General features: G+C 44.3%; 1 protein-coding gene across 1 annotated transcript in view; it reads left to right on the top strand.

Moving 5' to 3' along the window:
• Positions 1–27,575, top strand: part of IL16 (interleukin 16) — a 471,977-nt gene that overhangs the window by 33,782 nt on the left and 410,620 nt on the right. The window contains exon 2 of the mRNA XM_086958218.1: positions 21,266–21,694. Coding sequence (XP_086814344.1) covers positions 21,368–21,694 — 327 coding nt within the window. The 5' untranslated portion in view covers positions 21,266–21,367. The remainder of the gene's footprint in view (positions 1–21,265; positions 21,695–27,575) is intronic.

Genomic DNA, 27,575 nt, shown 5'->3' on the forward strand with positions numbered 1-27,575 from the left:
CACTCCAACCTTTGTGATGTCAAAGATTTGTTTTTCTTTTCAGTGGTAGTGCAAACAGCTAACAACTGGGATGTGAAGTGCTTACTTTTAATCTTAACTGTATTTACTGGCTTTGGTACCCTTAAGAAGGTGTTAAAGGTACATTTATGTAAAAATAAAATGCATTGCATATGCCCTGGTATTACTAAAATCTACATTTTGGAGGCACTATTTTATCGTAAAGCTATTTACACATTTTGTATCAGTCTATCTTATACTGTGTGTAATGCAATGCAAGTATAAAATAATGACTTACATATTCACAGTGTTTTCTGTCGCAAGCTGTGACCTCTTAACACAAAAAATACAGAAGTCATTGTACAGTGCATTTCCCACTAATAACTTTTTTTATTTATTTTTCATTTGCGCTGGCCATTATTTTATATGTAGGTACCTGATGGTGAAAGATCTCAAAAATGTACAGAATATTTTGGAACATATTTATTAGAGGCTTGCACCACCACAGCATCATTTTTTTTGTGCTTCAGCAGTGCAAGTGGTCTCAACCATACCTATGAGGCGTCGCAAAGTCACCTTGCATGGCTTTGCATGGCCTCATTGATATGGAGTAAGACAAACCAGCGCATGTAACTGTGTTGCCTTACTCTGCGCCAAGTAGATGTTCCATAGGTGTATTGTGGGTGTTCCTATGCAAAACCCATGGATTTTGATACTGGCCCATATTTACAAAATCTCGTAAACCTGGGGCAGCTCCAAAAACGTATGCCTCCTCAGCAGAGGGGTAACAATGAGAAATGTTTTAATTTCTCCTTGTTTTTATTTTCTTTCCATGTGTGCTGCATTCAGCCACTCACATAGAAAGAGGAAAATGCCTCTTCTGGTTGTTTTTGTAAAGGAAGGTGCCTCTTCCTGCACAAAAACAATCCTGCCTATGTTGGTGCTAGGCAGCAATTTGTGCGCCAATGGCAAAGGACAGGAATGCACTGTATTTCATAAATATGGTGCTTTCCTGCCCTTTCACATTGCTGCAGGGGAGCTCAGCAAGAAGACTTGTGGGGCTGCTCTACGCCAATTCTTCATAAATTAGGCCCTTTTAGCTACACCACTGACCACGTCCCCATGCTTACTGACCTTTGGTGAAACACTGTTTAATATGATTTCGCCACCATAAAAATGATGTGCTGTGGGAATTGAGGCCGTTTATGTTTGTTGATGAGCAGTACCAGGTTCGAGAAAGTTTTGCCGGGAGGGGGTCCTTACGCCTAAAAAATCTTGACAAGGGGGTCTCGGCATCAAAAAGTTTGAAGACCTCTGTTCTAGACCATTCAACTCCTTTTGCTCAAGAGGACACTGCATTGTTATCTCAGCATTTATATGGTAAATCTGGCATTGAATGTTCCAATCTGTTTCTCATGTGTAATACACCTTAAAATTATAACCTTTTGTATGTATAGTACAAAGGGATTTGTGAACCCTGTATTACAAAACAAGAGCAGCTGACATACTCATCACATATTACCATTCAAATGTAAATTGTCAGGATTCACAAATGCAAGTTGTATTTAAGTAAAATAAAAGTTAGTCTTTTTGCAGGCAATGCTAAGCTTGAACCCCACTTCCTTTCAAAAGCTGCTTATTTTCTTCTGCAGTATACCAACGTATTGCTTAATTATTAATACCCAACGTACCACAGTGTGCTAAAAGGAGTTACTGATGATGACATGTGAGAGTGGTGATGTGTTTTTAATTCTGTACTATTGTATGCTTTAAAAAAAGACAGCTGGCTGCCAGGAAGACATTTGTCTGCTTCTCAGGTGAAAAACCTGAATTAATTTTGATCTTGAAGTACCTTGCACTAAGGAACAATGAAAAATGAAACCATCAGCTGCTCCTATCTTTTTAGCCACCAGCATTTACATTTCTTGTAACACTGCGATTATGGGCAAAAAGCAACATGCACAGTGATGTTGGCTAAAATGCTATAATATCCCAACAGAACTAACTACATGAATCCACTTGACAATTTTAGTAAGTCATCTAGTTAATTTAAAGAACTGCAAAACTGCAAAACGAAAAGTAAAAACTGCTATTTCATTCATATCATGCATTAGACCAAGCATTAGCAATGTAAATTACTGTGTCTTTTGTGTAATGGAAAGTTTTATACTGAACTTCACAACATAACTAAGGTAGAGCATGAGCAGCAGGAGCAAAACCTTATCCCAACAGAAAGAATAAGTAAAGGACAGGAAGAAGGGAAAACATCACATGATTCCTTCTTGCATACAGAACAGGCACAGCACAAGTAGCTAAAACGCGTTCAGGCCTGGAAAAATCATACAAATATTCCTAAACCTGCAGGTCTAGTGACTTAAATAATCTACTCGACCTATCTGTAATGCTCTTGACCGAGAAACTAGCTTCAAATGATGTGAACGTGGGGAAATAATTGAATTAATTGTGCCGCCATTTTTTTCAATATCACATATGAGAGCACCTTCAAATGTGCGAGTTCAGCATGTCTACTGTTCAAAATCCTCTTTGGTTTGATTAAATACACTAAACATTTTCTCCATATATAATACAACTCTAGCGACATATAGGATACAAATGACCACTGACTTGCCTCTTGGTTCATTAACGCAAAAAGAATGATGATGGAATAAACCCAGATCAGTTGACTGGGGGTGAGTGCTTGCAATGTTCAACACTTAATTGGCAGGGTATGCCCAGACGTGGGTCCCCTGCTCACTTTGCCACTCGATTCAAGCTAGCCTGGCTGATGACGGCTGATTAACCAAAAAACCGGTCCCAGGATGCTTGTTTCCGGTCCAGGGAAGACATGGCTTGCCAGTTTGGGCTGGACTGTTCCCATAAGGCACAGGGTCAGACTGATTTGCATATGGCCATGTCTGAACTGGGGTGGCAAAGTGAGCTAAAGAATGCTGATGGATTAAACCCAGATCGGTTGACTGGGGGTGAGTGCTTGCAATGTTCAACACTCTGTCCATCATCCCCTTTGGTTTTGCGTTGTTCGCCCTAAATTGGCAGGGTATGCCCAGACGTGGGTCCCTTTCTTACTTTGCCACTGGATTCAAGCTAGCCTGGCTGATGGCCGCTGATTAGCCAGAAACCGGTCCCATGATGCTTGTTTCCGGTCCAGGGAAGACATGGCTTTGCAGTTCGGGCTGGACTGTTCCCATGAGGCACAGGGTCAGACTGATTTGCATATGGCCATGTCTGAATTGGGGGGGGGCAAAATGAGCTAAAAAATGATAAAATGATGATGGATTAAACCCAGATCAGTTGACTGGGGCTGAGTGCTTGCAATGTTCAACACTCCGTCTATCATCCCCCTTAGTTTTTCTTAGTTCATTAACAGCATTTTTATCAGGGGGGGCACTTTTAACAAATACATTACAAAAGCATGAAGTGGTAGCACACTGCAGTTTTTAATCAGCAGATTTTATATTGAAATGGCCACAAACATCCTCACTGACATGCATTTTACTGATGTAACTATATAGTGTACAAACAATAATGTATGGAAATTGAGTTTTTGCAAATATGTGTCATTGCACATCACCAATTAAAGTGTTCGGGTTTGTTTTGCTCCTATGTAACTCTTTGTTTGCACCACACTTCTTAATTACACAAAATTTGCTTTTTTATAATTCCTGATATATTTTGAAATATCTGTAATAATTTACAGGTTATGTATGTAATGTTGTTTTAGAGAAAATACCTGACATCTTCAGACAGCTCACTTGACAAAAACGTCTAACTCTAGTAAGAGAGAAAAAAATAATCCTCATTTTCCAAGCAGCAATTAGTTAAAAGACAAACTGACATTTGACCTCTTTCCTTAAAAAGACAGCAAATATGTCAAAGCAAGATTTAATAGCATCTTTATTGCTCATTCACTTTGTGAATAAACAGAACACCTGTTACTTTCCAAAGCAAGTTTACTCACTAGATGGGACTAGTAGGTGCTAAAAATAGCTCGAACTGAGAAAATGTTGTGTGGGCAAGTAGATTTATCCAGGCCTGGCTTGTGAGGAAGTGAGAGGAGTTAAAGGACTGGTGTATGCACCAGAATTAAATATGCAACAAGTACATCACTCCGGGAAGAAACCTGTTAAGGAATTACCATACATTCATGTACTCAGACAGAATGATGAACTCTCACCTACCTGCTTTGCTATGGTTCATCCAAAGTTCCATGTCTATCATCAGTTAGCATCTAAAAATAAGACTGTTCACTGGTTGTACTGTCTTTTAGCTGTATGTTCCCTAGTTGAGATTATGTCCCTTATGTCGACATTTATGTTCTCCGCTTGTTAAACTGTCAGACCTATATTGAAATTGTGTGTGGGTGAGCAAAAATGTTTTTACGAGTACTTCCCTACCTCCAGATGATTTACAGGAGGGTTGCACAATGGATCTCTGTCCATTCTCTCTCTTCCTTCCTTTTCTCACTTTTTCTTGATCTATTTTCCCACCTGGCTGGCCATATTCTTGACGGGGTGTTCTCCAACGACCCCAGACTTTCTGCGGGCCCCCCTATTCCCCTGGTCTGGTCAGACCATCTGGCGGTTCCTTTGGAACTTAAATCCCTTCCCTCTTCTTCACCACAACATGGTTTTATTAACAAAGAACTCAAACGGAACTATAGGGGTATTACAAATGAATCTCTTGCCCCGCTCATAGCGCAGACCTCTATCTCTCCCACGAAGGATGCCAGTCATGCCGCACTGGAGCTTGCCAACTCTATCTCCAGAGCAGTAGATCTTTTAGCCCCTGCCTCTCTGCGCTATTCAGCTAGGCGGAAACCTTCTGCCCCCTGGTTTACGGAGCCTCTTAGACTTCTGAGGCAGGGATGTAGGAGGCAGGAGAGGCAATGGTGGAAAACTTGGAACCCCACAGATAGAGAAACACATAAGCTTCTGCTTGGAGAATACAAGACTAGGGTCATTAAAGAAAAGCAGGACTATTTCTCCAGGCTTACATCGTCCCTTACCTCCTCTAGGGAATTATTCAAGATCGTTGATTCTTTGTGTTATCTACAAATTCCCGACCCCATCATAGGTTCCCAAGAGTTGTGCGACAAGATCGCACAGTTCTTTCATACTAAAATCGCTGACATCTCTCTCACTCTGGAAGCACAGAGAGATCTAATGTGCTCCCATCCTTTCCTGACTCAACCTGTCTTAGAGTGCTGGGCTAAAGATCCCTCCAAGAACCTGATCAACTTCCCGCTCCTTACCCTCGATCGTCCACTACACTCTCTGTTAAATAGGACAAGATCAGGTTTGCCACTGGACCCCTGCCCTCTGAAGGTCCTGAAGGATTGTAGGGAAACCCTGCTGCCCCCTCTCCTGGAGGTGATGAACCGGGCTATGACTCAGGGCCTATTCCCAGGACCTTGGAAAAAGGCCATAGTCAAGCTGTTGCTTAAAAAGCCTACTCTGGATCCGGAAACCCTTAAAAACTTCCGACCAATTTCTTTATTGCCTGCTCCAGCTAAAATGCTAGAATCACATCTTAATCAGCATTTGACCGCTTTCCTCGATGCCTCTGGGTTCCTGGACCAGTCTCAGCATGGCTTCCAAAAATTCCACAGCACAGAGTCGGCGCTCACGGTAGTGATAGACAATATACGACCAAAGGTCGACCAAGGCCAGACCACTCTTTTGGTCCTACTCGACCTGACCGCAGCCTATGACACCCTGTCTCCCTCAACTTTAACAGCTCATCTAAGGGAGATAGGGGAGGAGGGCCCAGCATTGAGTCTGTTGTCCTCTTTCCTCGATCAGAGAGAGCAGAGGTTCAAGCTAGGAGAGTTCCTCTCCCCTGCTAAGCCTGTGCAATGTGGGGTCCCACAGGAGTCGGCCTTGAGTCCAACCCTCTTTAACATTTGCGTGGCCCCACTTGCCAGGCTAGTAAGATCACAGGGAATGGAGGTGGTGTCATACGCCGATGACACCCAGATTATGGTGTCCCTCTCCCACATGGTGAGTACCTCCACGCTCAGCTTCAGGAACTGCATGCAGGCAGTCTCCAAATGGATGATTTCAAACGCACTGAAGCTGAATGGAGAGAAAACCGAGGTCTTGATCTTCGGTAAAGATCAAGACATATGGTCCAATGACTGGTGGCCTCCATCTCTTGGAGCCTGTCCCGTGCCGTCAAACTCTGCCCGGAATCTTGGTGTGATCATCGATACTTCGCTGGCCATGACACAACAGGTCAATAGAACTGTGTCCACCTGTTGGGGAGTTATTAGGGTTCTCAGGAAAATCGCCCACTATCTCTCCCCTCAAGCCCGCAAACAGACCGTGGTTTCCTTAGTTGCATCACGGCTGGATTATTGCAAAGCACTATATGCAGACACCAATAAAGGCCTTATCCAACGCCTCCAGACCATCCAGAACACGGCTGCCAGATTTTTCCTGGATGTCCCTAACACCGCCTCTGCTACTGTTGCCAGGAAGAGTCTTCACTGGCTTCCGATCCAGTCTAGGATTTCTTTTAAAATCCTATGCCTGGTTTTCAGTGCTCTATCCGGCGGTTGCTCTGAAGCCATAAGCTCCCTCATGAGTCCCTATACCCCTAGTAGAAGTCTACGTTCTGCTAGTAAGAACCTTCTATCCGTCCCTAGAACAAACAAGGTCAGATGGGGCGGAAGGGCCATTTCATCTGTGGCCCCTAAACTGTGGAACGCCATTACCTCTGAGATTAAAACCCAACCCTCTATGGCCCTTTTTAAGAAAGCCCTAAAGACGTGGTGTTACACTAAGGCCTACCAGTAAGCATGCTCTTTGACCTTACACTTTATTTGGTTAGGCGCCTTGACGTTAGGCTAAGTAGCGCTATATAAATCTGGCTTCATTCATTCATTCATTCATTCATTTTCATCCCTCTGTCATGTTCACCTCTTCAGGTTAGATGTTTCTTCTCAATCAGAACACAATGCAGGAGGTAGAGGCAAAATGTTTGGGCAATCCATGTCAAAGGTAACTCTGGTTGTTTTGCTAGGTATGTAATGCTAAGTAATTAGGTAATAAGCTGTGGTAACTATGTAGGTATGGTATGTAGGTTTGTTGAATAAGGTAGGTAGGTATAGTATATTAGGTAGGTTAGGTGTTGTAAGTAGGTTAGGTGTGATGTGTTAGTCAGGTACGGAGAATATGGTCTGTTAGTTATGGTAAGGTAAAGTAGGTTAAGAATGGTAGGAATAGTAGAGAGGAATGCCCTGTATGTGCAGTAAGTATGGTAGATAGGTAAATATGTATAGTAGGTATGGCAGGTTGGTGTGGTAAATTAGGTATGGTAGGCTAGGTTTTGGTCGGAGGTTGGGGATGATAGATTAGATGTGGATGGTATGTATTGAAGGTATGTTAGTTAGTAGGTAGATATGGTAGATAGTACAACAAGATACGTTGGGTATTGTAGGTAGGTATGGTAAGTTAAATATGGTAAGTTACGTATAGCATGTTTGACATATTAGGACATCATGACTGATAATTAATTTATTTGTTCTTATAGCATTTCCTAGACATCTTGCTTCTAAATCATAGCATTGTTGTTGAGAAACACAGAAGTGTACTGTTATACTTTTGATGACAAAGGGACAACATTTTTGTTGCATTTTTAATAAAGACTTAGTGCACTCATATCTTTATGTAATAAAGAAAAAAACAATAAATACAACAGCATATTATCATGACAATAAGGTAAAACAGGTGAGTAAAATACTGAGGGGCAAGATGGCGTCTGTGCTGCAGAAGTGTGAGTGAGAGGCTCCTGCTCGGCTCACCTGGGGGACGAATGCAGCGGGTCTCAGTGCTGTTTCTTGTGGAGATTCAATCCCGGATCCTGACTTCTGAACTTTGGCGACCGATAGCTGACAAGTTAAGTGCAGGAATTGCTGGGAAGCTGCGACGCCCGCAGGCATCGGAGTGTGAGGAAAACAAATCGTAGACTGCGGGGACCGCGGAGACGGCGGAAGGCCAACAGGGCGGGACGCTGGCCGGATTCACCAACGGCCATCTCGAGCTGCCTCACACAGATTCAATCCCGGGTTCCGAAGTTTGTCAATTGATAGCTCGCAGTCAAGTGCGGCAAGTGCTGGGGAGCTGTGACCCCGCAGGCGTCTAAGTGCGAGGAAACCGCAGAAGATTTACAGGGCAAGGCGCAGTGACTGTCGAGCCATCTCGGGCTGCTTGGAGTGGATGCCTGGCGTGGATGTTCGGTGGAGTGCATCACCAGTCAACAGTAAGGTCTGGGGAAAGTGCGTATTGTTAAAAGCATGAAGTAATTTTCATAGCTTGGAAAATCTTGGATTTGGAACTGAATTGTTTGGCAAAAGCTGCTGCTAGATATTCATGTATTGAACTATATAATTTTGACTTTAAAAAAAAGCGCTCTCCCCTTTGTTTTTTTCATTTGAACTGCAGTGGAGATAGAAGGACTATCAGCAGTATTTTTTGTTGGACTCTCCTTGCAACTTTTTGGCGCCATTTGTTTGTGGGCGACTAAGCAACGTAGTAAAGATACTTTAACATTGTATCACTGAGCTCCACCAATACACTGCTTCACTGTAACTTGCTGGGGCTACATTGTGTACTGAGTATTGCAACATTGTAACGCTGTAACGCCGTAACGCTGTATCGCCATCTTGTGGCTGGCTCTGGCACCTAAAGTAGGGCGTGGAGGGAAAACCAGAACTGCTGGAGAAAGTGCAGTAGGAACTCGGGCCGCACTTGCTGCAAAATTATCTCAAGAATCTGGCAGTAAAGACTCTGAAATCAATGGGCAGGTCACCCCTAAGATTCCACAAATGTTCCAGCCAGTTATTGTAAAAAAAGCTGGGACTCCGATGGTTAGATCAATTAATCTGGATGTCCAAGATACAGGAAGTGAAGTGACTGGTGTCATTTCGGCCCAGGGACAGCCATCCTTAGTAGTAACTAGAGTAGCACCACCTGTTGTTCTCTCAGTAGAAGCACAGGCACCTCAATTACCTCAGGTTGTGGGTGGCGGCAAAACAATCAGTGCTGGGGATGATGATAATGAGGCTAATTGTGAAGATGTTAACGACCCAGTGAGCAGTAAAGACAGTGAGTTTTACTTTCAGAGCGTTCAGATGGATCTGATCTGGAAGGTGATCTGGAGGGGGACCTCTTACTACAGGAAGAAGGATCTGGCGATATTACTACCACTATGAAGAGTGATAACCATAATGAAACCCCCCCCCCTCCGGTGATATATCTGATGAAACATGCACAGTTCGGAAGAAAGACAGGAAAAGAAGTGGGTGGCCTGCCACAGAGCTATCCGATTGAGACTTCCCAGGTGGCGAACCGCTGTTAGAGAGATTGGACCTGTCTGATCAAGCAAGTGGGGCCCTGTTTTGGAGATACACGACCAAGTGTCGCTTGAGGAAATCTACAGATCCATTTCTGAGCACAGGTTGGAGGCTCGAGCAGAGCATTTAAAAACTCACACTGCGTGTCGGAAATTGCAAAATACTGTTCGGCGCTTGGCCAAAACATGTAATGACTTCACCGATAGAATGGCGGAAGCTGAAGCCCGTATATCTTCATTAGAAGACCAAATGGTAACTCAAAAAGAAGTAGTTGCAGATATAAAGGCACATAAGGAGGATGTACATGACAAGTTAGCTGACTTAGAGAATCGACTGCGGCGTAATAACTTACGTATTCTAGGGGTCCCAGAAGGGCTTGAGGGGCAAGACATTCGTAAATTCGTAGCTGAGTTTTTTGAGGAAGCACTTCCCGATGTGAAAGAATGGAACTGGATCCATGAAATCCAACGTGCACATCGATTTCCATTTCGTCAACGACCCGCTAGGAGTGGCCAAGCTGCGCAACATCTACAAGCCATATTGATCTCCTTGAATAACATTTTGGCTAGACAGGCATTGTACGACCTCGCCAGACCGGAAAAAAGAGATCTGGCAAAGGAATCCAATTTTTTGTGCGCCCTGATTACTGCCATTCCACGGTTGAAAATCGATGGCAGCTACGCCAGTTGATTGTTCCGTTTCAAACCAAGGGCTTACAGGTTTTTCTACTGCAACCAGCAACTTTAAAGACAGTTAATAATGGTCAGACACGTTTTTTCACGTCTGAGGCCGCTGCTAAAGAGTATCTTCATTCCTTGGGCTAAAGGTTTAGTGCATAGACATGGTTGCTATTTGTCTGTAATTGATTTATGTAAATCTCTGGTAATATGCACTTAGTTTGTCTTTTGCTTTGACTTCAGCTTTTTATATATTTTTTTGATTACGGGTGGGCCGAGCATTCAGAGAGTCACTCACTGTGCATCACAAAGGCGATTGGCCCTATTGCCTTAGTTAAGGGGGAGGAACACTTTTGGGGCGGCAGGGGGGTCTTGCTGGGTGGGTGAGGGGGGATTTAGTGGGGCACTATTGGTGTAATGGGGTGGGTGGACATTGGGTTAAGGGTGAAAAGGGTAAAACGTCAGTTCATAGCATGTGCTGTAAGGATCTCTGAATACTTCTGTTCTTTTTTTTGTACATTACCGACCAGCGATTTATTGGTGGTCATGGCTAATAATAGTTTACGTATATGTTCATTTAATGTATGTGGGCTGAATAATATACTCAAGCTGTAATGCGTGACTGCGGCGCTGTGGTAAATTAACCCCGATAACGTTTGTTTACAGGAAACGAATATACCTTGGGCAAATTGTTGGATACTGGCTGAGTTGAGATTTACATTATTAGTGGCATCCAGACAGTCTACTATGGTAAGAGGGGTGGCAATTTTGGGGCGACGAACGATAATTGGTACAGGAGGGGGGAGAGTGGATAATTTCGGGTGGTGGGCAATAACAGAATGCAATATAGGGGGTACTAAGACTACAGTATGTACCGTGTATGGATCTAATTTAGAGGAAGTCGAGAATCTGGAGTTACTGAATGTTGAGCTAGCATCGTGGGGGACCCCTTGTTATTGTTAGGTGATTTTAACATACATGGGGAATCGTATACCTGGGATCCCCAATTTCTTGACTATAGAGGCCGCAAGCCGAAAGTATTTAGAGCTTTACGTCAATTGCTGTTGCAACATGGCCTCGTGGATGGGTGGACGCAGTTGAATCAGGGGGACCCCGGGTATATGTTTTTTTCCTCTCCACACAATAAGTTTGTTCGATTATGCTATATTTTTTTACCTAGATTTTTAACCATTGGGGCACAGATGCAGGTAATGCCTCGCATTACGTCGGATCATGGCCCTGTGGTCATGGATTTGCTTACCTTTAATATTATGCGGGAACAACGCTCATTCACATTTAGCAAAAAGCTTGTAACTGATGAATATATATGTCATATTCAAATATGGGCTAAGTGGTTGTTAGAACACAATAGAGGCACAGCTACACAACCAATGGTTTGGGATTCTTTTAAGGCTAGGATAAGGGGCAAAACCTGTAGCCATCGCTGGGCTAAACAGAGGAAACAGAAAGCCTTAATAGAGGATCTACTTGTTGAATTGAAAGAGGCTGAACACAAACTTATTTTAGCAATTCGTGCACATAGGGATAGTCAAACTGCCCAGACTAAGGTAGCTTGCTGTAAGGCGAATATTAATGGGGTTTGGAGCCAGGAAATAGCAATTCAGTATAAGATACAAAAAACTGAAAGATATGAATATGGCGAAACAACTGGTAGATGCTTAGCCCAAAGACTGCGTGGGCGGCAAGCATCCCAACAAATTGAGGCATTGGAGAATGATCGGGGAGGTATGGTCGAGACTATGGAAGGTATAATGGAGATATTTCAACTATATTATAAAGAACGATATACTCAGGATTTTGTACCCCAGGACCAGATTGAACAATATCTGCGAGAATTTGATTTACCTGAGGTGGGGTCCCCTGAAAGAGAAGAATTAGAAGCCCCAATTTCTGCGCAAGAATTACAGACAGCACTTGATGACTTGGCGCTTGGGAAAGCAGCCGGGACGGATAAACTGCCACTTGAGGTTTATTAAATGCTTTTTCCTATCATAAAGGATGATATGCTTGCCACTTTTATAGCTGTTCAGTGTGGAAACTCCTCTCCATCGTAGGATGACGCAAATATAGTAGTCTTTAAGAAGAAAGACAAGTCTCCTACACTCCCCGGGTCATATAGACCTATATCATTAATAAATGCGGACGCTAAGATATACTCAAAAATACTTGCAACCCGATTAGTCCAATTTGTTCCATTATTGGTATCCCGACACCAGCATGGGTTCCTTCCTGGTAGGAGTACGGTTAATCACTTGCATAGGGTCATAGCGTCATTGGACTATGCTACTGCACTACATAAAAACATTGGTATAATATTTTTAGATGCTGAAAAAGCATTTGATCACGTTGCATTGGCATTTTTGTGGTCTAAAATGAGCAAAATGGGGTTTGGGCCCCAGTTTTTGATCGCATTGCAGACTATTTATAAACGACCTAGGGCCAAGATCTGTGCGATGAAGCAGGAATCAGCTTTTGTGTATACTACCCGGAGCACAAGGCAAGGATGCCCATGTTTGCCTCTACTATTTGCTATTTATATCGAACCATTGTTGCGAATGTTGGAGTCTACACATGGTATACAATCAATGGTAGTGGGTGAATATCAAGTGCGTGTTCTAGCCTATGCCCACGACATAGCGGTCGTAACATCTGACCCTGAGCAAGCATTATGTGAGTTTGAGCATCTGACCCAAGAGTTTGGGAAGGCCGCGGGCTATAAGCTAAATATTTCTAAAACTCATGTTGTTTGTACCGCGGGGCTTTGCCCTAGATAGTGACACATGAGGCTAGATATCTGGGGATCAAATTCAGGATGTTGCTTCAAGAGATTGTAACTGTAAATTGGGCTGATATATTAGGATCAGTTAAGAGACAGCTGGAAAAGGTAGAATGCCTTCATCTATCAATGGTGGGTCAACGGAATGTTTTAGAAATGTGTATACTCCCCATGGTGCTTTTTTTTTCCGGACGATACCGCTGGAGTTGACACGTGTACAATTAATGCAGCTACAATCTGTCATGGATAGGTTTATTTTGAGTTGGAAGAAGGCCCGGAGGGCTTCAAAATATATGACATTACCACTGTCAAGAGGAGGAGGATGGGGCGTGCCGAATTTTGTTCTTTATTATTTAGTTTGTCTTTTCCAAAATATGAAATTCCTGGTTATTGGGGGAAAAACAATGCCGTTTGAACCCCCAAATATTTACCGGATGTTATTAGGATGCCAGCCTTGTCAAGTCTTGCTTACATTTTTTGAACCAAGCTATTTCAAAAGAACTAGATTTAAAACCATATCTACAGCATTTAAAGGTAGGAAATGGATGCGTAAAATTATTTCCCTTAATCGAATAAGTTATTATACTCCTTTTGACTCCATTGAATTATTTCCGTCAATATTCTGGGACACCAAGATGAGGACATTGAGGGACAAAGGGATTTGCCGTTTAGGGGATATCTACAATGCTGGGGTTATTGTTTCATTTGCGGAGTTAACTGAACAATATGCAATTTCTAAGAATTACTTTTTTTAATATTTGCAGTTACAGGATTTTATTTTTAAGCAATGTAGTGCTCTCCCTATTGCAACTAACAAACTTCTCAAAGCTTTGATTAAAAGGGCCAAGATTGGGCCTTTGTATGATATCTTATTGGCAAAGCAGCGAGATGATATTGAGGTTCAAGATTTGAAATGGAGTGATAGACTCGGCAACTATGGTTTGTTTGTTCAAGAATCAATTGACTTGGCTAGCAAAGTTATTCTGACTGCTAATTTACGCGCCCAACATTATAAAACTTTGTTTAATTTATACCATACACCGGCTAAAATGATGAAGTGGGGTGATGCTTATGATGGGAAATGCTTCAGGTGTCAATCTGCGGTAGTAGATATTGTACATATATTTTTTGATTGTACTGTGTTGGGACCTTTTTTTTATCTATTGCACAATTTTTGTCTCAAACAACGAGTGTTAATGTTACGATATCTAGAGAGATGATGTTATTTGGGGTGTGTAAAGACAGTGATGCTATTCAGATTTATTATCCATATAATTTTTTTTTCTTTATGGCTATGGCAGTCGCTCGATTATGTATTGCTTCCATGTGCCATGTGGCTGAAACCAGAGGCGCCATCGTGCAAAGTTCTATAATGTGTTTCATTTGGAATTTAATCTGTATCGTATTAAATCGTTGAAGAAAAAACAATTAGGGATCAAGATTTGGCAGCCCATGATACAGCATATGGAGCGTTCGTTTTCTGATTTGTGTCTTTGTTTTGGTTGTCTCCTGATTGCTTTTAGCCATGAAATTTGCAATGTTTTTTTCTTACAGCACATTGAATATTGATTTATGTTTGATTTATACGTGTTATATATGCTATGAACTGAACAATAAACATTTAAAAAAAATAAAAATAACAATACGGTAAAACAAGTGAATGTTCAAGGGTGATTAATGGATAGCTTTGTGACATTAGATAGCTCTGTGACATTCTTTCTTAATAGGATTTGCCATCAAACAGCAAACTTTAAAGACATAAATCAGCAATTAAAACATTATTGTGGCATCAAACTAGAGTTTATTTATTATCATGCTAGGTTGATTAAAATCGTTGCATGTACATAAAACACATTAAAACACAATAAAAGGCCAAGGATAAAATACATAAAAGGGCTAGTGATAATACAATATGTTCATTAAGACCCATTACAAACTGAGCAGATTATCAGCTTGGTGGAGAAGTGTGGCTCAAGTCGTTGGAGCGGCAGACCCTGATGCAGAGGTCTGGCCCGGACAAGGGTTCAATTCCCCGCCTCGGTGGGTCTTGGGCTCAAATTTCCCTGGACCTGACAATTCTCGCCTCGGTGCCTATTCCAATCATGGAGTCCCACTCTGTAACTCTGGGCAATAGCTTGCTTAATCTCCACAACGGCCCCTCGCAGCGGGATGCCTGGCTTTCGCCTTGGGGATGCCCAGTAATGGGTTATCTCGCAGGGGAATACCAGGACCGGTTCCCTAAGCAAGCGCTGGGACACTTTCGGGCAGCCATTCGCTCTACAAATCAAATTTCATTTCATTCATTTCATTTCTCTACAAATCAAATTTCATTTCATTTCACCATCAGACAACTTGGACTATCGGGCAACAAAACCCAGTTGAGGCATAGTGCGATTGCAGAAGTGGCAAATAATCTGCACAAAATTCCTGTGTTAAGTGCTTTTTAAGTACTATGGCAATTAGAATAAATGATGACTAATTATTCTTTTTTGGCGACTAATTGGAAACATTGAGGCAAGTAAGGCAAATATTGTGTCAACAGAAACATTTTAGAAAAGTGACTAAAGTACATTTAAATAGGAAGTACAAGTATTACAGCTTTGGAATGTGTACTCACAGGGCCCACAAAACAATGGTAACATCTGTCATACAACAGGTCGAAGCCATGGAACATTGATATGGGCCAGTTGTTTACTGTGAAAGCAGCTTAATCTGCAAAAACCTAGTTGTACTACATGCCAAAAGAGCAATTACTGCAAGACAACAGGACCTAATTTGCAGGGCTCTTACAACAGGGAGTAACAATTTTTACCTCAGAAGTAGAAGGGTTGAACATGCACTCAACAAATGGAGTAGGCTTTCTGGGCTATAGCTGCAAAGGCGGCATTTAGTGTCTGGCCAAGACTCCTTCCAAGAAGGGACACGGTCCTTGCAAAGGTTTGCCCCCAGGCAAATTAGTAATAATGCATATTGAGTAGATGCTGCTATGTACGTCACGTTGTCAGGTAAGGTTGTGGGGACCATGCAGAATATGATGGCAGCACTGCCCAACCCTTCCTTTTATGGGCGTACTCTGCCTTGTCAATGATCCATGAAAGTAGTTTTGTGGCCCTATTGGTGATTTCTTTGAAGGAACTATAGTCCAAATTGGAGTTCCAGACTGTATTAAGTTTTAGCTTGTCCAATGCCTGCTGCAACTCTGTTGGCCAGGAAGATTTCCCGCCATCAAACTGAAAATGTAAAAGAAAACACACTAGGGCTCAGTCACAGACTACGTGTCAGGTTTCTTTTGCAGTTTAACAAAGGGCTATGTGATCATCCTCAAAATGCAATGGCCCTGAAAAACAGCTCATCTAAGCAATGGTGAACCATGAAAAACACACAAAGGCCAATGGCTGTTGAGGTCTTACCCAAACCCACTCTCTGTCTATAATTATTTATGCATCTTTTTGAGGTATTAATGACAAGAGCTGTTTTAACAGACTGCTAAAGCTGTCTATGTGGTGACCTAAAAATGGATCTGAGCGATAATAAATCATGCTTGTCTCTACTAACATTTATTCTCGACTAACTGAATTGTTTTTTTTCCATGTTACATGTGCTTCTTTCCCTTACTTCGGGATATGTAACATTCTGTGTGTGTATTTCTTCCAAGTTATTAGTAAAACAGTTGCTGCGTAGACATATAATTAATTTTGATCTAAAGTTCTGCCTGCTTTTAAATTGCGTTATAAAACTATCAAAACCACTGTACTCCAATTTACAAATCCATGGTGCACACTAGTTGGCCAATGGGAAGGATTGTATGAGTATACAGTAACCAGGGCCAGGATTTATTCACTGCAATGTAACCTTCAAGCTGTCTCGAACAGACGGTGATGGAGAGAGACCCAGAGGCTGGCAGGAGACGGTTGGTCCAAAAACGTTCCTACCTTATTCTGGATTTTAGTGTATGACAAGTATAGTCCATAAATACAAAAATGTGTATTATTAAACATGTTTTAAAATGCTGCTTTATGCTAATATACCTAAAGACAGATAGATTCCGTACAGAAGGGCTCTATAAATTAATCTATCTGTTATGTGATAATATTTATAATTAGGTGAATCCACATTCTTCTACCAGTTTAACTTTATGGGTTATTTCCAGAAAAAGGTCATGTGTATGGTCTCTTACTTCGATTCCATCTTCCAAATGACATTGTAATACATAACTTGAGGGCTTGGGGCGGGCATGGTTAATGCATACTGTTAGAATTTCACCAGGTGACACCAGCAATTGTGGTGCTTTTCAAGGCGTCAACCAAGCTGACTTGTGAAATGATGCTGGAGAAATAAACGTTTGGTTTACCAGTGGGTGTTGATTTGCATCAGTGAAATATGAAAGTGGGCATCTATTTTTTTAAATGAATATAAATGGTGCCTGTACCTTCTAAGGCATGGGTACTCACAAACTTTCTCTCGGGGGCCGAATTTACAGTGTGGTTTGCGGCAGAGGGCCGCACCGGTGGAGGCGGGGTCAGTGGGCGAGGGGGAAGGGGCTAGAAAGAAAAAACTGTGACCATGAAGTTGAACACAGGCCCCTGCAGCTGACGTGTTCATCCACTGAGCCAACAGACCAGCATACACACACATCTCTCTTTCTCTCTCTCTCGCCCTAACTCTCCCTCCCTCTCTCTGTCTCCCTCCTTCTATCTCTCTCTCTCGCTCCCTCCTTCTCTCTCTCTCTCTGTCTCCCTCTGTCTCTCTCCCTCGGTCTCTCTGTCTCACCTCTCTTTCTCTCTCTGTCTCCCTCCCTCTTTCCTTCCCTCTCTCCGTCTCCCTCCATCTGTCTCCCTCTATCTGTGTCCCACTGTCCATCTACCTCTGTCTCCCTCCCTCGGTCTGCCCTCTGTCTGTCTCCCTCCCTCCCTTTGTCTGTCTCCATCCCTCCCTCCCTATGTCTCCCTCCCTCCCTCCCTCCCTCTGTCTTCCTCCCTCCCTCTGTCTCTCTCCCTCCCTCTGTCTCCCTCCCTCCCTCTGTCTCCCTTCCTCCCTCTGTCTTTCTGTCTCCCTCCCTCTGTCTTTCTGTCTCCCTCCCTCTGTCTGTCTCCCTCCCTCCCTCTGTCTGTCTCCCTCCCTCTGTCTCCCTCCCTCCCTCCATCTCCCTTCCTCCCTATGTCTTTCTGTTTCCCTCCCTCTGTCTTTCTGTCTCCCTCCCTCTGTCTGTCTCCCTCCCTCTGTCTCCCTCCCTCCCTGTCTGTCTCCCTCCCTCTGTCTGTCTCCCTCCCTCTGTCTGTCTCCCTCCCTCTGGCAGTCTCCCTCCCTCTGTCTGTCTCCCTCTATCCCTCTGTCTTCATCTGTCTCCCTCCCTCTGTCTCCCTCCCTCCCTCCATCTGTCTCCCTACCTCCCTCCCTCCCTCTGTCTGTCTCCCTCCCTCTGTCTCCCTCCTTCCCTCTGTCTGTCTCCCTCCCTCCCTCTGTTTCCCTCTGTCTGTCTGTCTCCCTCCCTCTGTCTGTCTCCCTCCCTCTGTCTGTCTCCATCCCTCTGTCTGTCTTTCTCCCTCCCTCTGTCTTTCTCCCTCTGTCTGTCTCCATCCCTCCCTCTGTCTGTCTCCCTCTGTCTGTCTCCCTCCCTCTGTCTGTCTCCCTCCCTCCCTCTGTCTGTCTCCCTCTGTCTGTCTACCTCCCTCTGTCTGTCTCCCTCTCTCCCTCTGTCTGTCTCCCTCTCTCCCTCTGTCTGTCTCCCTCTCTCCCTTTGTCTGTCTCCCTCTATCTGTCTCCCTCAGTCTGTCTCCATCCCTCCCTATGTCTGTCTCCTTCTCTCCCTCTGTCTCTCTCTGTCTCTCTCTCTCTGTCTGTCTCTCTCTCTGTCTCTATCGCTGTCTGTCTCTATCGCTGTCTGTCTCTATCGCTGTCTGTCTCTACCTCTATCTGTCTCTACCTCTATCTGTCTCTACCTCTATCTGTCTCTGCCTCTATCTGTCTCTGTCTGTCCCTGTCTCTGACCCTATCTAGCTCCGCCTGCCCCTGTCTCTATCTGTCTCTGCCTCTATCTGTCTCTATATGTCTTTACCTGTCTCTATCTGTCTCACTTCACTGGGCTCTCACTCCCTGCTGCCCTCTGTCACCGCACTTGGCTCTCACTCCCTGCTACCGTCCGTCACCTCACAGGGCTCTCACTCCCTGCTCTGTCCTCCGACCTCACCTGGCTCTCACTCCCTGCTGCCCTCTGTCACCTCACCCGGCTCTCACTCCCTGCTGCCCTCTGTCATCTCACCCGGCTCTCACTCCCTGCTGCCCTCCCACCTCACCCGGGTCTCTCACTCACTGCTCTGCCCTCCCACCTCCCACACCCGGGCTCTCACTCCCTGCTCTGCCCTCCCACCTCACCGGGCTCTCACTCCCTGCTGCCCTTCCACCTCACCCGGCTCTCACTCACTGCTGCCCTCCCACCTCCCACACCCGGGCTCTCACTCCATGCTCTGCCTTACCCACCTCCCACACCCGGGCTCTCACTACCTGCTCTGCCCTCCATCACCTCACCCGGCTCTCAGTCACTGCTGCCCTCCCAACTCACCGGGCTCTCACTCCCTGCTGCCCTCCCACCTCACCGGGCTCTCACTCCCTGCTCTGCCCTCCCACCTCACCGGGCTCTCACTCCCTGCTCTGCCCTCCCACCTCACCGGGCTCGCACTCCCTGCTCTGCCCTTCCACCTCTCTGGGCTCTCACTCCCTGCTCTGCCCTTCCACCTCACCGGGCTCTCACTCCCTGCTGCCCTCCCACCTCACCGGGCTCTCACTCACTGCTGCCCTCCCACCTCCCACACCTGGGCTCTCACTCCATGCTCTGCCCTCCCACCTCACCGGGCTCTCCTTCCCTGCTCTGCCCTCCCACCTCACCGGGCTCTCACTCCCTGCTGCCCTCCCACCTCACCGGGCTCTCACTCCCTGCTCTGCCCTCCCACCTCAGCGGGCTCTCACTCCCTGCTCTGCCCTCCCACCTCACCGGGCTCCCACTCACTGCTGCCCTCCCACCTCCCTCACCCAGGCTCTGACTCCCTGCTGCCCTCCCACCTCCCTCACCCGGGCTCTCATTCCCTGCTCTGCCCTCCCACCTTACCAGGCTCTCAGTTCCCGCTGTCCACCCCCCTGGGCTGACACAGCCTCCCGGGCACCCCAGTACTTCACAGGTCTTTAAACGACCATTTGTTTGTTAATGAGGCTTTGTTCACCTCTTAGCGCCCCTGCAGCTCCACTCTTGACTGTGACTGGAATCGCCCGGCCCCCACAGAGCAGTCTCTCTGATAAACGCACTGCTGCTCCCCGAGGTGTTTGCTGATGTTTAAAAAAAAACACACAGGTGCGATGTCTCAAGCTCCGCGGGCTGCCACTGAAGGCTTGCCGGGCCGCCACTGGCCCGCGAGCCGTACTTTGAGTACCCCTGTTCTAAGGGATTTATGCTTTGGCGTGTTTCATTGGAATGGGTTCAGTGTCATTTTAAGGATTTTGGGGGATCTGGCTAAGACATACTTTGGGTGCACAGTTTTCAGAAAAACATTTAATTTTATCACCAATTTCCTGCTGATTCGAGTACACCAAAAATCCTTAAGATAACACCGGGCAGAGAGAAAGACAGAGTCAAGAGTACAGTTAGGAGATACGTTTAGTAAACAAAATAAAATAGAGCTCAAATAAAGAGAAATTTCCCTTTCACAGTTGTCCACTTTGCCCTTGACTTAAAACGTCTCTGACATGGGTTCATGCAATAACCGCATGAATGCAAGAATGAATTAATATTACATTTATAAAGCACTAACTTAGCCCAAGGGAGTCATGGCTGAGCTTTAGTATTTCACTCAGCACCTGCAGGAAATGCTTCCTGATGCAAGCTATGCCACCTCGTCAAGGTGGAAAGTTGGACTCGACGCAGAGAAATACTGCCATAGATGTGATTCTGCCCAGACATGGTAACTCACTGATTGCATTCAGGGCTGCGCTTGTTGCCAAAAGGCACTTCTCTAAAATCCAATAAACTGAACTGTACTAACAGCCGTCTCGTTTGCATCATTTAATTTACAGACTTATAGGTCTAAAAACATGATTTGGAGGGATTTCCAATATTCAACTACGGCTGTTTACCAAAATCAAAACACGTTTTCATCTATCTTTTGCAATAGCATTTGGTTAAACAAAAACACATACACTGAAGAACCCTCCTTGCGCCCTGCCAGCATGAAAAACACATCTTAATGTGAGATTGACATCTGTGAATCCATTCCAAGCAATCCGAAGGGCCGGTCATGAGGCACCATGTGCTTTCTGAGGCTCTGAAAGGACTCTGTATATTCACTCAGGGCGGTAAAACTGCGGCAGGCGCTTACCACGTCAACAAGAAGGCATTTTCACACTCATTTTTATAATTTGTTATTTTCCTTTCAGGAGAAACTTTCAAGGAGTGAGACCAGAAAAGAAGGATTCAACGGCGTTCGCAGGTGGATACGAGCATGAATATAGCAGATCATTACCGCATCGACCCCGAAGATGGAACGACAGAACAGTACAGGGAAAAAGAATCGAAAGTCCAGAAAGTTTCGGTCCATTTCCAGGTCGATCATGCTTTGCAACTCCAAGACCAGCGACGATGGATCCGGTACTGAGGAAAAATATTTGGATCCCATGGAAACGTCCATGGATGGTCTCGGGGAAAAATCCTCGCATGGCCCGCAGTCGCAGTTGGCACTCATACCGGAGTCTGAGAGGGTGGTTTCAGAGGCCTCCACCCTAACCGGCGCCGCCCTGCCACAAAGTACCTCAGGCGACAATGGGGCGCATTCACGGAACCCAGCCTCGCTTAAGGTACGCACGCTGGTGAGTTACAGTCGTTGTGACGCGTATGCACTCTAAAAGTCCGCTGTTTATTTTTATTCAAAGTTAAATCGAGGCCTGTTAAAGTTCACTCTCCAGTTAAATAAATCTTGCCCGTGATTCTTTTTTTTGTTACCTATTTGAGTGAAACAAGTAGGCCTCTCAGTCAGTGAAACTCCTTGTTGTCTGCAATTTACTGCGCTTTTTGAGCCATGTCGTTGTGGTTAAAGCGTTTTCTGGGATTTTCCATATTAATTAAGAGCCGGCTTCCGGTGGTTTATGACATACTTCACTGGTTCCCCAGCGATGTTGGTTTTATTTACTCTTTCTTTACTGTGTATGGTTATACTGGCATGAGCGCGCACATAGCAATCACTGCCGTGAATTCGTTACACATATTCAAGAGTTCCTAAAGTGGAAATGTTACAGATTGTAAAGCTACCAAAAGAAATGAACTATGTATTTTCCTTCCATAAAAAGTGCATGCTTTGAAAAATTGTAAATTAGAGTAATTTAAAGGACGTCCAGCCGACGATGCGACACGCTGTTCTAAAAACAGCTGCAAAAATTTCTTGCAGTATCGAATGCAGCACATGCTACATACAATCTGTCCATGATTTAATAAATGAAAGTTTTACTCACCATGGGCAGATAACATGTCAATCTGCTGAATTTAAAATTAGGAGATTTTTTCCTCGGGATTATGGTTTATGGCAGATTATGGTACACTAAGGTAGAGAGATTGATCTGCTTGTGCCAAAATGCTTTTTTCACAAATTGATTCATTTTTTGTTATCAAGCTATTTTTTTCCTGTACACACCGTGAGGCATTTTGCTAAGAAATTAATTCTTTTGTACATTTCGTGGCTGAAACTGGAAAGCGAAGTGGGTAAACACAGTTAAAAATCATCCATTTTGGTACTGAGCGAATATTATCCAGCCACAAATGGTTGTCTTGTTTTTTCAACTACGCAACAATATTTTTAATGCACCTTGTTTTACCTGACGAATCACAGACCTATGGTTGTCTTGAGTTGCCCTTTTTGAGTTTGCACAAAATGATTACACTACATACCTATGTATTGCCTCAGGTGTCGCACAGAAACACTGTTTGAACAAGACACCACAATTCACTATGATTTGCTTCTATTAAATGTCAGGCTTCCCAACAAGATAGGCAGACAGGAGCATCACTATAATATATTAGGGAAGCTGGGAGTTAAAGACTGGTAATGGACAACAAACATAGAGGAGGTGGACCTTGGCAGAAAGTGAATTTGAGGCAAGGGATGGCGAATGCATCATGAGTCGGGATCCGTGAACGTAAAAGGGAATGTTTACTGTAGCTGAGATCAGGAAACCTTCAAATCATTGACTTCTGTAAATCTCCCCGATAGAATGCCACACTAAGGTTTGCATGAGAACAAGGGGGGGCTGGCTCTAATCAGCAAGGCCGAGCCTATAACGTAAACAACAAGAGGAGGATGCCAGTGCTGATAATAATAACTTAGAATTACAATAAATTCTCCATACACTGAAAACCAAATTCAGAAAAGGGAATGCTTCTTAGTCGCAATTTTATTATATATTCAATAGTGTTTTATAAAAATCATTTGTACATTTGAAAGAAAGACAAAAAATGCAAAACGGACACAAGAAAATGCAATTGATGAGGAATGAACCACCATTCGATACTACAATCATATCACTTTCACCAGACATTCAAAACATACAACCTACTCTCACACATACCATATGTACATTATCTACAATAGGAACACATAAAACTGGTACTGCCTCTATATGAACAAAATATTTGCAATTTGTGCTGAAGAAATAGAACACCATCAAAAGTTTTTCTCTATTTCAAGTAATCTTGATGAATTAAATGAAGATCAATAGTGTGCAACAAATGACAAAAGATCTGTGCAATGATGTACTCTTAGATCAATTGGCAGACCAGTGGGAGGAAGGGCCAACGCGTTTCGAATCTCTTTTAGTCCTTTAGAGATTCTCATCAGGGCCTCGGGTAGCTGAGCAAAAGAAAAGAGAGAAGAAAACAAAAGAATTTTTAGGCAGGGGAGATTCAAAAGATGACGATTGCATGACAGGTAGACACATTTATAAATATCTTTAAGCTAATATCACATTCCGAATCTCAAAAACTCAATGGGGACCCAGGGCTCTTGAAGGAAAAGAGATCGATGTGAAACATGGATTAGGGGTACCTCAAGTGGAGCTCTGTTAAGTTAATGCAGCGGGACGCTGTCAGTAATCAGGGGTTTACACTCGGCGGTTAACAGTGCAGCCGTACAAAGTAGGGCTGCAAAGGGTGGAAGATGGATGAGGAAGAAAACTTACCACCTAAGTTGCTGGCTGCGGTCCAGGGCAGAGGAATGTAAGGGGTGGAGACTAGTCAATCTGTGGATAAGTGGGACATAGTTAGTCTCAATTGGAGGTAGTAAGGAGACCTAGAGTTTACAGGGGGTCGGCCTGGTCTGACTCTCTTACCGCTCTAGAGAGAGTGTCCTTGCGCAGAGGAGACCAACGATGGCTGGCGGGGATGCCAGGTATTGAGTTATACGGGAGCCGGGAAAGTGAGGCGTGGTGTCTTTCTGGTATGGTGGGCACAAAGTCCTGTATGATCAAAAAGGACAGAGCTTAATTAGAGGCTATAGACCTAGGGGTCGCATAACAACAATGGCCAAGACGAAAAGTAAACATTCACCTTCGGGATCACTAGGGTGAAAAACCTAGTTTAATCATGCTGATTCGGCGTGGGAGGCAGCGTCAGCACAAGCAGGGAGGAATCGGGTGTGCTGTGTCTATCTCATAGAAGGAGAACCAAACTCCTGCGTAAACAAATAGCACGAATACATTAAGGACGCCTCATATCAGGGGTTAGCACTGTGACAATGGCAAGGGCATAATGTAACACCTCACCTTCAAGACGCAAAGGTAAAGAGCTTGTTTTGAATCACACTCGGCGCCGGTGGCAACGTCAGCACAGGCAGGCAGAAGTCCGGTGTGCTGTATGAACCAAAGAGCAAGGCGACCGTAGTTAAAGAGGACAGCGGTTTTTTCATAACTCGAGCCAATAGCTCCACATAGCTAGAATCACGACTGCATAGCAAGCGCTCTTACCGGGTTACGAAGACGAAGGCATCGGATGGCTGCAGCCGGTCAGCGTCGCGGAGTACACTAGTCACTCGCGCATGCGCGTTACCCTGACGTGGGTGGCTGACTGTTTTATAGTGGGTCTCGCCTCAGTGGGTGGTTGGCTAGGGGGCGGTCCTGGGCAGGCTAGTAACCTTCCACCAATGGGAAGAGTAAAGCTTCGAGGCTAGAACGGGGAAGACAATAATAATAATGAAGGTTGGAAAGGGGGACAATGTCTGACCAAACAGCAAACTCGGGTGGTGCTAACAAAAACCACGGGAGGTTATAATTTAAAGATTTCTGACAGCTCGTTTAAACCTGACACGGCCGTGTCAAATTTTACAATTAGCATCGCTTCCCTTCTGGATAGAAGGAGGCTCATATCGCCTCCTCGACGGTTCTTTTCAATCCTGGATATTACTGTCCACTTAAAGTCATTGAGTCCATGTTGTCTCCTGTTCCAATGATTCACTAGTGGGGCGTTTTCAGCATTTCTCTTCAGCCTAGATTTGTGTTGCGTTATGCGTTGTCGCACTTTTTGTTCTGTCTTACCTATATACAGACGGTCTCATGGGCATATGACTCCATATATTACAAATTTAGATTTGCAATTGCTAAAAACCTCATGCTTCCATGATATGCCTCTAGGTTGAAAAACGGTACCTTGTATGGTGGTTTCGCAACAAAGGCAGGTGCCACATTTATGATGACCTAGTATGGGTGCAAGACCCATCATTTGGCGAAGAGATGGTTGGCTCTGGGTATGCATTGCGGCTCTTACCACATGGTTAGCCACACTATTCTCTCGTTTGAAAGCAAACAACGGGGGTTCTTTTAGGCTCTCATCAAGGTTACGCACTAGATGCCAATTTTGACCAATGATGCGTTTGAGCTGGTTCGCATTCGGGCAGAAGGTTGTCACACAGACCTGTCGTTTCTGTTCAGGTTTCTTTTTGCGTTCTAACAGAGTTTCACGGGGGGTCCACCTTGCTCGTTTCATGCAGTCTCTCACCAATCTTTTGGGATACCCCCTATCACAAAGTTTGGACACCAATTTCTCTGCATGGTGTGAGAAATCCTTCTCATAAGTGCAGTTTCTGCGGACGCGCAAAAATTGCCCATACGGCAAGTTTTCCCTTAGACTTCTCGGATGATTACTCTGAAATAGTAACGCTTTATTCCGGTCTGTGGGCTTGGTAAATAAAGTAGTTGCCAACCTCCCTGCTCTCGGGAATACCTCAACATCCAGGAAGGCGATTTTAGCTTCCGAATGAGAGAGACTGAATTGAATATCTGGTGTCCTGTTATTGAGCCATTGGTGGAATTGGATCAGATTGTCGGTTCCTCCTGTCCATATCATGAAGACGTCGTCTATAAAACGATACCATTTATGGATGTATGGTCCATACGGGTTGTTGTTGTGTATGTGGGTGTCTTCATACATCGACATAAACAAAACCGCCAACTCCGGGGCAAAAGGACACCCCATTGCCACCCCCTTGATTTGATAGAAAAACTCTTTGTTAAAGCAAAAGTAGTTCTTTTTCAGAGCAAATGAGGCCAAGTCTACCAAAAATTTCGTAGGGACTTGCATAGGTCTGGGGCGTGAGTCTAGAAAGAAAGACAGAACTGCCAATGCCTCATCTTGAGGGATTTGTGTGTATAATGATGTCACATCAAGGGTGACGAGAAGGTCCGTACCTTCATTGAAAGTGACAGTTTCCATCTTGTTTATGAAGTCGGTTGTGTCTTGTAAATATGACACAACTTGCGTCATAAATTGTTTGAGGAAACAGTCCACATACTTAGCAATGGGTTCGAGGAGGGAACCACAACCTGCCACGATGGGTCTCCCTGGGGGTTTGTTCTGATTCTTATGTACTTTAGGTAGTACGTAAAAGACTGGTACCTTAGGATGTTTTATTTGTAGGTACTCACATTCTTTTTTACCCACGAAACCTTGATCAAAGCCTTCTTGGATGATATTGAAGAGTTGGTTTTGCAATTCTGTAGTAGGATCTTTTTCGATTTTGCGGTAGCAGGTGGGATCGTCAAGCTGCCTTTTGATCTCATTGGTGTATTCTACAGTATCCCATACTACTATAGAGCCACCTTTATCGGCTTGCTTTATAACGATTGTTGGGTCATTTTTTAAGGCTGTAAGTGCTGACATTTCTTCTCTTGTGGCGGTAACCTCCCTGGTCTGTGGGGACGGGTTTTCGAGAAAAAAGATGGATGATACTCTCAGTTCTTGTAGTGCTGTCTGCGGGTCTTCATTTCCCATGGTGTTGTGTATCTGACTCGAGCTCTGGGTCTCGTTTGGCCTCTGCCTAAAAAAGAATTCTGGCCCTGATTTCGATTTTGTTGGTTGGGGTTCCAGTTTCTATTTCTGTTTGATTGATTGGAATTACCACTGGTTTCACTATCGTTATCTGAGGACGAAGAAGTCTCACCAAAAGAGATAAATTGTTTCCTAGACCTCCCCTGATTGTCTGATAGGTATCTTCTAGATTCCTGTTTGGTTGACTTCTACTGAGAGTATCACCCATCTTCAACCTTACACAAAGACATTTATCGAAAGCTGAAGAGGGAATCCTATCTAAAGGACTATCCTTTGTCCCATCAAAAAGAACAGATTTTGTGCGTATGAAAACAGAATTTATTGAATTCTGCAGAAAACTCAGACTCGCTATGTTTTTTCTCGAAAACCCGTCCCCACAGACCA

This window comes from Lissotriton vulgaris, chromosome 2_1 (genome assembly GCF_964263255.1).
Source record: "Lissotriton vulgaris chromosome 2_1, aLisVul1.2, whole genome shotgun sequence".
NCBI lineage: Eukaryota > Metazoa > Chordata > Amphibia > Caudata > Salamandridae > Lissotriton > Lissotriton vulgaris.